General features: G+C 35.3%; 1 protein-coding gene across 1 annotated transcript; it reads left to right on the forward strand.

The window, feature by feature from the left end:
- The first annotated feature begins 1,473 nt into the window (after positions 1 to 1,473).
- On the forward strand, positions 1,474 to 4,904 carry LOC110894408. Its single transcript, XM_022141637.2, has 7 exons — positions 1,474 to 1,695; positions 1,786 to 1,872; positions 1,954 to 2,139; positions 2,232 to 2,393; positions 2,540 to 2,593; positions 2,685 to 2,834; positions 4,397 to 4,904. Exons 1-7 carry the CDS (start codon positions 1,537 to 1,539, stop codon positions 4,763 to 4,765), a joined length of 1,167 nt encoding a protein of 388 aa, XP_021997329.1. The 5' UTR covers positions 1,474 to 1,536; the 3' UTR covers positions 4,766 to 4,904.
- The last annotated feature ends 5,476 nt before the right edge of the window (positions 4,905 to 10,380 follow it).

Raw genomic sequence — 10,380 nt, forward strand, 5'->3', positions numbered from 1 at the left:
TAAATACCAATTCTTTTAAGCTATTATAATATATAAAAATCAACTTAACTAGATAGTGACCTACCATGCGGGTAAAATATATAGGATTAGATCATTAAGATATACTTAAATGACCTGGTTGGTATAAAAAAATAAAAATTAACTTAGCTTGAACACTCCTAAAATTTGATTGTTATTCTGTGAAAAATTCCAAAATTTTAAAATACGATGTTTTAGAAATTCTAATTATGTCGTTATGATGTGCCTAGTTTTATCTAAGTCTTGCTATATGTTTTCCTCAAACGAATTGTTTATAGTAATGTACAAGTGATCGAAACACAAACGTACATGTCATTAAAACTGCCACACGGTTTAACTGTTTTTATATAAGGTGACGTTGTTTGCGATTTTCATTATTTAAGTTAATATATATTACCTTTTGTTTAATTTTGCACCATGAACAATAATTTCAAAAAAGCATTTTCTTAAATATTTTAGTGTAAATTACACTATTCGTCTTTTATATTATATCAAATTACAATGGATGCCATTTACCTTGTGAAATTGTAAGAATCATCATTTACGTATTAAAATATCGCACTGTATGTCCTTTAACACTAACCCTGTTAAAATTATTTTAGCTAGGTTAGTGTTATTTTAAATGGGTTAGTGTTAAAAGATATATGGGGCAGTGTTTTTAATACCCAAATGTTGATTCTTGTAATTTCAAAAGGTAAAGGGCATCATTGCAATTTATAAACATAAAGGATAAAAAGTATATTTAACCCAATATATCTTATTATATAATTACTTTTGAGCAAATTTTGTTTACGTGCTTATTTTTATGGATGTCTTGATATAAATTTTATTTAAAACCCAGTTGTGTAAAATTGTGTACAAGTGATTAAAGCACAAACATACATGTCATGAAAGTTGCCTCAAGGTATAGATTTTTTTATAAAGTAATATTTTATAAAATTCTAAATATACCCTTGTAAGGTGCTTATTTTTATCCATGCTTCAATAAAAATTAAAAAAAAAATTGTTCTTAATCATGGCGAAGTGAACATATATCATTTTGTTCCGCGTCACTTGACCGAATTCAATCAAATAACAAGTATTATCCGAACTTGTACCGTTGTTTGTTATTATGGTTTGTGATCAATGTAAAACACCCGTCAATATCCCCTTAGCCATATCTCTTCTGGATGCTATACCTAATGCTGGCATCATCAGTATTATAATGAACCAAACTAATACCAACCGAATATCGTTACAACGCGCAAAAACCACACCCGTTGCAAATAAAACGTGTACTTGTTCCACTTCTAATGAATATAGTAAAAAACACTAAGTGGATGATTTTTGTGAATGAGCTAATGGGTGATCAACGATTTCACATTAAAATTCCACAAGATACTATTTGTTCCACTTCCAACTTATTTATATAAAAAAAAACACTAAGAAAAGATGAATGATTAAATATTATTAATAACACCATAACAAGATCCTATTTAGACATGGTGTTATTGGAATGAGGTGCACTTCCTTTCTAAAATGACAAAATTAAACTCGTCTTTTCATTTCGTTGCAGTGTTGTATGTGTTCATGGTCGCACGTTTCTGTTACGCTGACACTAGTAGGTCTCCCGGTTCACGACAGCAAGTTGAAGAGGTTACGAGGCATTTAAACAAACATCCGGTTAAGTCCATCAAGGTATATCTTCCTTCTTTCCTTTCTTAATTTCACCATTCTTGATGTCTTGTGTTAGTTTACTCATTTGTGTATGCCTTTCATTATAAATAGAGCCCTGATGGTGATATAATCGATTGTGTCCATATCTCTCATCAACCGGCTTTTGACCACCCGTTACTCAAAAATCACACCATTAAGGTCTGTTATTATTCTATATATGCGTTTATACGCGCGTTGATTTAAAGATTAATAATAATAATTTATGATGGATGACTGTAGATGAAGCCAAATTATTATCCAAACTGGATAAACAAAATGTCATCCGAAGCTTCATCATCCCTTACTCAATTGTGGCATTCAAAAGGAAAATGCCCAAAAGGGACTATCCCCATTATAAGAACAAAGAAAGAAGATGTACTCAACTCCGTCAAAATTTATAGGAAGAAGAACTTGCCTAAGCAACAGGTTAGCCTTTCTAGCGTCGTATCGATTCCATGCACTTGTTTACATGATTTTCTAGGTCTTGGTAACATAATGTTAATTGGAGTTCTTTTTAGCATGCAAGTGCATATACTAATGGGGAGTTGTACGGAACAAAAGCATCACTGAATATTTGGAACCCAAAGATTCAAAAATCTAACGAATATAGTTCGGCTCAAATTTGGATAGTAGGAGGTTCTTTTGATGCAGATCTCAATACCATTGAAGCTGGTTGGCATGTGAGTTCTTTATTTAAATTCTTGTATCAAATAAACATAACACATAACCGACTTTACGAGGATGTATGGAGATAACAAAGAACGAAACATGTTTTCTTAAAGGCGGAAATTTTATAAAAAACGAACAAAATTTGTATTTGAAACAGGTGTATCCAGAGTTGTATGGAGATAACAACACCAGGTTATTCATCCACTGGACTGTAAGTTTATATTGTTTTAACTATTAGAATATTATATAAAGAATTGACTTGTATATTAAAATTCTTTTATAATTTTATTGTAATTGGACAGAGTGACGGATATAGAAAAACAGGGTGTTACAATCTTAAGTGCTCCGGTTTTATTCAAACCGACAACCGAATTGCAATAGGGGGCAGCTTTATACCTGTTATGACACAATTTGGAGGGGTTCAATATGAATTCACCCTAACCATCTGGAAAGTATATCTTCAAACTCCATATTATCTATCTCGAATAATTTCTAGTAACATCATCATGGATGTTCTAGGCGTATAAAGTCTATATAAATGCCAGCTTTATACAAAATTTATTTTATATATGCTCTAATATAAAGAAAATCACAATAATAAAATTTTCGTATACATACAAATTTTATATTTTAGATATATACATGAATTTTAAACTAGTTTTTGCTTCTATAAATCTACAACTAACTATAATATATGTAAAGTGCTCGTATATCATCATCATAAACTTCCTAAAACATAAAAAATTAACTCGTATTTTTTCTTTATACATGTTTAGAATTCATAAAATATAATAATAAGTTAAGCATGATTAAAAAAATAGTCTTAACATAATAATAAGTATAGTTTTGCAACTATTGAAGCTTGCTAAAATGTTTAATCTCGCCACTACTAGAAAAGTGGTCATTTTGCTACAGAATTTTCCTACGTAAAAAAATGTGTCAAAAATTCTAACACAGTTACTACGCATTTTCTACAGAAAGAAAGCCTTGATTTTTTTGGCCAATTTGTGACGCAATAACAACAAAAATACTAATTCTAAGTATTGCGTCGGAAATACGTAGCAACTTGCTACACACTTATGACGGATGCATTATTATTGCATTTTATTTATATTTAAAGTTTATTTATTGTTGTTATTAACTATTGCGTCGAAAATGCGTAGTAACTTGCTACGCATTTCCGATGAAACTATTCTTTATTTGTTGGATTATATTTATATGTTGAATTCATTTAAATATTAATTGTTGCGTCAGAAATGCGTAGCAACTTGTTACGTATTTTTGACAAAACATTTATTATTATATTCAGATCATATTTTAAATGTTTAACTAATATTATTATTAATTATTGCTTCTGAAATGTGTAGCAACTTGTGACGCATTTGTGACGAAACATTTATTATTATACTTAAATTATATTTTAATGTTTGATCAGTTCTATTATTAATTATTGCTTCTGAAATGTGTAGCAACTTGTGACGCATTTGTGACGAAACATTTATTATTATACTTAAATTATATTTATTACAAATTCATCAGAAATGCGTAGTAAACAGGTAGTCAGAAATTTGTCATAAACTATGAAAAAATATAAAAATTAAATTTCGTCAGAAATGCGTAGTACACAGGTAGTTGGAAATTTGTCATAAACTATGAAAAAATATAAAAAATAAATTTCGTGACAATTGTGTAGCAAAAATTAAAAATTAACTTCTATTAAATGGGTTGGAAAATGCGTAGAAAATGTGTAGCAATTTGTGACAGCCCTTTTTTGTTAGAAATGGGTAGGAAAATGCGTAGAAAATGCGTAAGAAACCAGTTTCCTACGAGTGGTTTTCCAACATATGCATTTTGTCACAAATTCGTAGAGAATCGCAAGTTGTGACGAATTTCCTACGGAAAAAGGTGTCAAAAATTTTAATTTTTCTAGTAGTGCGCTACATATTGAGGAATAATGTACAAGTTGTATTAGCAGCAAATATGATTTTTATTTTATTTTTTATGTATCTTATAGGACCTACAGAGTGGAGATTGGTGGCTACAATGGGGGAGTGAGCTAGTTATAGGATATTGGCCATCCTCATTGTTTTCATACTTAAGTGAGAATGCGTGGATGATACAATGGGGTGGAGAAGTGGTGAACTTTGGCTCACACGGGCATCATACAACTACCCAAATGGGCAGTGGCCACTTCCCTAAACAAGGGTTTGGTAAAGCTAGTTATATAAGACATATTGAAATACTCGACGAATCGGGCAATTCAAAGACTCCTAAAGATCTCAATACCATCGCTGATCAAAACAGTTGCTATGATATTTCAACGAACATTGATGATGATTTCTTATACTATGGTGGACCTGGTCGAAACAAAAACTGCCCGTAAAATAATTGAAATATTATATTCCATGTACTAGGGCAACCACTTTTACTTATTATAACATCCCAAACATTAAGTCCAATATACATGGAATACGTTATTTCACCTAATATGTTAATAAAATTCTTGTTTTGTGGTGTTAGCATATTAAGTTCATTTTTATAACTTGAAATTTGAACTAAATAAATTGTAACAAATATGGAATTAGTTAGGAATTACATCCACATGCAATAAGCTGTGCCGCTACCCCTTTTTTTAATAGCAAAACCAAGTCTTTTAAAAACTAAATTCATAAATCTAGGGGTCATAACATTACTATGCATGACTCTTTGGACTCGACTAAGCAGGTCCACAACCTCTGGCGTAAGAAAACCAAAGGTGTCAAACACAAATAGTATAAACACGTGTTAGTTGTCAAGGCACGCTTTCTCGTGTTTGGTCATTTTGCCTGAAACAACTTTTAAAACAACCTCACCCATCGTGAAAGCACTACCCCCAAGTCTACAAGGGGGAAACCCCTGTTAGATCCACACAAAGGTGATTTGGCCTCCTGTCCATCCAAAGACCAAAATGTCGGCTAATTTGAGTGTAGATCTTCCTTCCAACGGGTCAATTAAGAAATTCACCGGTGTCTCTTTCTTAGCAGAAATCTCAGCACGCCTTAATATGTCAAAGATGATATCCCTAACCAAATTATATCAATACTTAAAACCCGAGAGCTCTCTACAATGCACTGCATTCTAGAGATGTATAAATAAAAATTCTTGTGACTGAAGTCCAACTAAATAGACTTTTAGGGTCATTTGTAAACACCCACAAACTTAACTTAAAACCTCGAAAACACTAATCATGCTTTTTATACAAAACAACATACAACCATTCATAAAACCGACCTTACAACCCTAACTATTCACATATCTAATTGCATACACATACATATGATCATGCATACCTTTATATATTCGATTTCACCTACTTGATCACGTGTTCATACATATCACTAATCACTTCATATAACAATACGCATATACATAATTGAAAACTAGGGTTTACCAAGAGTCTTGCGAGAGAGAGAGAGAGGAGATATCCGTGAGAGATGAGAGAGTCGAGAGTGTGTGTGTTTGTCGAGGGAGAGGACAGGCCGAGAGTTGTACGATCGCAAGGGTAAAGGGCGGGTTAGGGTTTGGGATTGGGATTGTTGTGTATATATTTTTTATAATTACACATATAGTCCCTCATGTTTCTAGTTTCCGAAAGTTGGGTAGAAAGTTAAACAAATTAGCTTTGTGTGTTATGACGAGACTAGTCCCTTTTTTTTCAAACCTTAAAACTTGTATAGAAAGTTAAACATTTAACTTTAAGTGTAAGTACGGGATTAGCCCTACTAGTTTTATGTTGTTTCGTGTGTTATAACCTATACGTGTGTTAAATCAAACACATCTTTTCTTCTAAACAATAATCTTTTTCCAAGTGAGTTCTTCAAGTATCTTAAAACTCTCATAGCTAGTAAAAGATATGCTTGCTTTCTAGGCTCATGCATATATTGACTAAGTACATTCACAAAATAAGATATATTTGGTCATGTATGAGATAAATATATCAACTTCCCATAAGTATTTGATAACCAGTTAGATCAAGCAATAGTTCATTATGTTTGTCACACAAAGAACTTACAACATAGTGTTGTTCAATAGTTTGGTTTGTAACCAATCATACTATACTCAGCATGCAACTCTACACAATATTTCCTTTTTAACAAACACACACCAACTTTAGTTTTAATAACCTCAATAGTGTAACACCCCAACCAACAGCAGAAACGTCGAGGCAATACACCAATTGTTCAATAGCTCATGATTCATGCCATCAAAATTAAAATATTTATAAATCCAAATTAACTATCCATATATCAAAAGAAAGAAAATTTGTTTACAAAATGAAACATAAATCCAGATTAAATTAAACTAAGTCCAAAGCTCCTAAGTCTAGCAAGTTTTGGAAATAGCATCAAACATTTTTACATGAAATATGTGGAAATAAAGGGTCAACTTTGAAAAGTCAGCGAGGGTAAATATATAAAATGGAATACGTACACATCATATGACAAAGTAAAGGGTGTAAACTAATTTGTTAATAAGACATACCAATCAGGTGTACACTCAAACCTATGTTGCCTGTAAGGAACCTAATGTGTTTGTGATAGCACATTGTAATTGTATATTTTCCATTTTGCTCCCTGTGATTTGGTCATTTTAACAGTTTTACCCCAATAGTTTAAAAATAGCCATTTTCCTCTCTGATTTTTCTAACTTATTGTTATTTTGCTCCCCACCTCCAACTCCATCCAAAAAATCCATTAACTAGAAGAGTATTTTGGTAATTTTATAGATAAAAGCAACGACATGTAAGTCTTTTCACCTAAATAACCCTATAACTTGTTTATTTAAATGTATATAAGTAATTCTTTTCTGATCCCACATCTTTCCAACCACTCTTTCTACCGGCCACCATCATCCATAACCATCCACCACCACCTGCAACTACCACCTATCGACCATGAGTCCATGACTACCGCAACTTTTAACTAAATGTTTTAGTTGAGTTAGAGTCAAGGAGTAAACTACCGAAATAGCCCTACTTTTAATTGAATGTTTTAACTGAGATAGAGCCAGGGAGCACACTGACAACAAACTTGAAAGATCAGGGAGGAAAATGGTTGTTTTTAAACTATTGGAGCAAAACCGTTAAAATGACCAAACCACAGGGAAAGTTAACTCTTGTATATTTTGTACACGTTTTAGTTGTTTAAAAGCGTCTTTTCATATCTATAAGTTGTGCTTATTGTGCATCGGGTTTTATTGGCTTAACGGGTGCTAAACGGGTTAAAAAGAGCATACAAGATGGAAAATGGGTTCGACGGGTCAACCCGATAGCTGAAACACAAATTTTGAAAATAGTGTCTCCCCCACGCCACGCGGGGGAGCAACCTAGACATTGCGCGACACGCAAGAGGTGCCTATTTGTGGGCCCCTGATTTGTTAATCCTCGCGCCACACGGAGATGGTAGAAGACTCTCCTACGACGCATGGGAGAGTGTTATTTCGGGATATTTAAGTTTTAATCGAAATCACAAAATAATAATCTCATTCTATTCCTGAAGGGGTAAGGTCACAAAAACCTCATATCAAATACTTGGGACCATACCACAACCTCGTTTTTTAACCCTCTTTTAGACCCGCGCGGTCGCGTACCGGTCCTACAAAGAGTTTAGAAGAAAGTCAGCAAACAATACATGCGCGTCATAAGGAGGATACATAAATCCTTGCGCCACTTCTCTATAGCAAAGGGATAAAATCCTAACAAGTACTTCCGCTCAAGTAATACCCAGACTTGGATATTATTTACTAAGCAGATACCACACAGTAAGGAGTCACACTGGATTATGGCAATAATCTTCTAGAAGACCCAATCGTGCACCATCAGACGGTTATAACCGTCTAGACACGTGTCATCACCCCAGGCCATCCTGGAATCACGATGATGGCATGGAATTGGAGAGAAACTTTCACTTACCCACTTTCCACGTGGCAATCTCCCAACCTTCGATTAAGATCGCGATCCGTGTAATAACACAATCCGATCAAGAGAGTTAACGGAAGGAAAATAACCACTTACGGGGTTAGCATCTTCCGTTAATATTTCAGCAACAAGTTTTCCCGCCCAAAACTCTCAGCTATAAATAAGAGAATAATTCAGGTATGAACTTCAAGTTACACACACTTCACTAATACATCTTCTTCTTCATAAACACATACTTATTCTCACACCAGAGTCGGGTCAAGGAGAGAACCCCCTTCTCCCCTTGACGAGGCTAACGTGTTTTGTTTTGCAGCATTTACCGGAGAAGAAGATCTGTCCCTTCAAATCGAACGAGAGAGAACCACCCTTTTATGCAGAACCTAACCCCTAGATAATCTGATTCCGGTCAATTATCTAGTGTTTCTTCATTGGCGCCCACCGTTTCTTTCTGTTTCATCAGTTTTTTCTCGTTTCGATTCACTTTGTTGATTCCATTTGCAAATGGAAGAAACCTCAGCTCATCAGCAGTATGGCCCTCGGCCAAATTTCATTAACAATACCCAGGTTGACAGTCTTGTTGAAGAAGCATCAAATGACAACGAAATACAGTTCGCCGATAATCATCAAAACGAACCTATCACCCCAGGGGTACAGCCGAAGGTCCCTATAAGCTCAATTTTGCCCCCAGTAGAAACCCCAATCTCCTGGTACATCAGATCTCAGGGGCCATTAAATGTTGTATACACACAGCTGTGTGCAAAAACTGCCCCCAAACACAACCACGGAGACCTGTATCCCAGGCCAGGACACAATCGGCACCTCATGTTTCTCAACATGCTGGTCCATCCTGAGTTCAGATCGAAGACACGGAGGTTTACTCTAGATCTCCTTCGAGATATGAGTATACTCAGTCGGAAAATCGCCGAAGAGGAAACAATGCTCGAAAATACTCAGCGCACGTTCGATTCTTTACGCCGTGTGAACTTAAAGCTCAACCCAACAAAATGTTCCTTTGGGATGGAAGAAGGAAAATTTCTGGGTTTCATAGTAACAAGGGACGGTTTTAAAGTTAATCCAGAAAAGGTGCAAGCCATCCAACTAATGCCATCACCCTCAAAAATAAAAGAGATGCAAAGACTCGCGAGAAGGTTAGCAGCCTTGAACAGATTCTTGGCAAATCACGCTGCGAAGTCTTACCCGTTCATTAGTACGCTGCGCAACTGCGCTAAGAAGACTCACTTCCAGTGGACACCCGAAGCGGAAATAGCCTTCAAGCAAATGAAGGAATGCTTAATTGAACTGCCAACACTAACAGCGCCTCGAGAAAAAGAACCACTAATCTTATATTTATCCGCTGCAGAAGTTGCGGTTGGTGAAGTGCTAATGGTAGAACGAGAAAACATTCAGACCCCAATCTATTACATCAGCAAGATGCTCACCGGTCCAGAGATGCGCTACTCAATGATAGAAAAACTGGTCCTCGCGCTAGTGCATGCATCTCGACGACTTCGCCGATACTTCTCAGGTCACGTCTTTACAGTTCACTAACTATCATTTGGGGCAAATTTTATCCAAGCCCGATGTCGCGGGAAGATTAGCTAATTGGGCCATAGAACTAGGAGGATACAATATCCTATATAGACCGCGACCAGCAATCAAGGGGCAAGTTTTAGCAGACTTCGCCACCGAGGTCCCCATAGACAAGGTGCAGGAATGTGAAGCAATCCAAAACCCTGTTCCCGTTTTCGACGACAGGGTCTGGACCTTACACACTGACGGAGCTTCTAATGACGATGGAGCAGGCGCAGGCCTCCGATTGGTCAGTCCAGACCATCACGAGCTTACATATGCGATACGCTTAGATTTCCGAAGCACAAATGTGACAACTCGTACTTCAAACCCGTCTTTGTGTTGTATGTAACGTATGTGAACATGTGAACTTGATTGACTTATTGAATGTTATGACATTGTGATATGTATTATGTGCATTATGTGTGTATGCTATGTTATGTGAATGTTACAAGAACCGAATGCACAACACT

The sequence above is a fragment of the Helianthus annuus genome, chromosome 12 (genome assembly GCF_002127325.2).
Source record: "Helianthus annuus cultivar XRQ/B chromosome 12, HanXRQr2.0-SUNRISE, whole genome shotgun sequence".
Taxonomy (NCBI): Eukaryota; Viridiplantae; Streptophyta; class Magnoliopsida; order Asterales; family Asteraceae; genus Helianthus; species Helianthus annuus.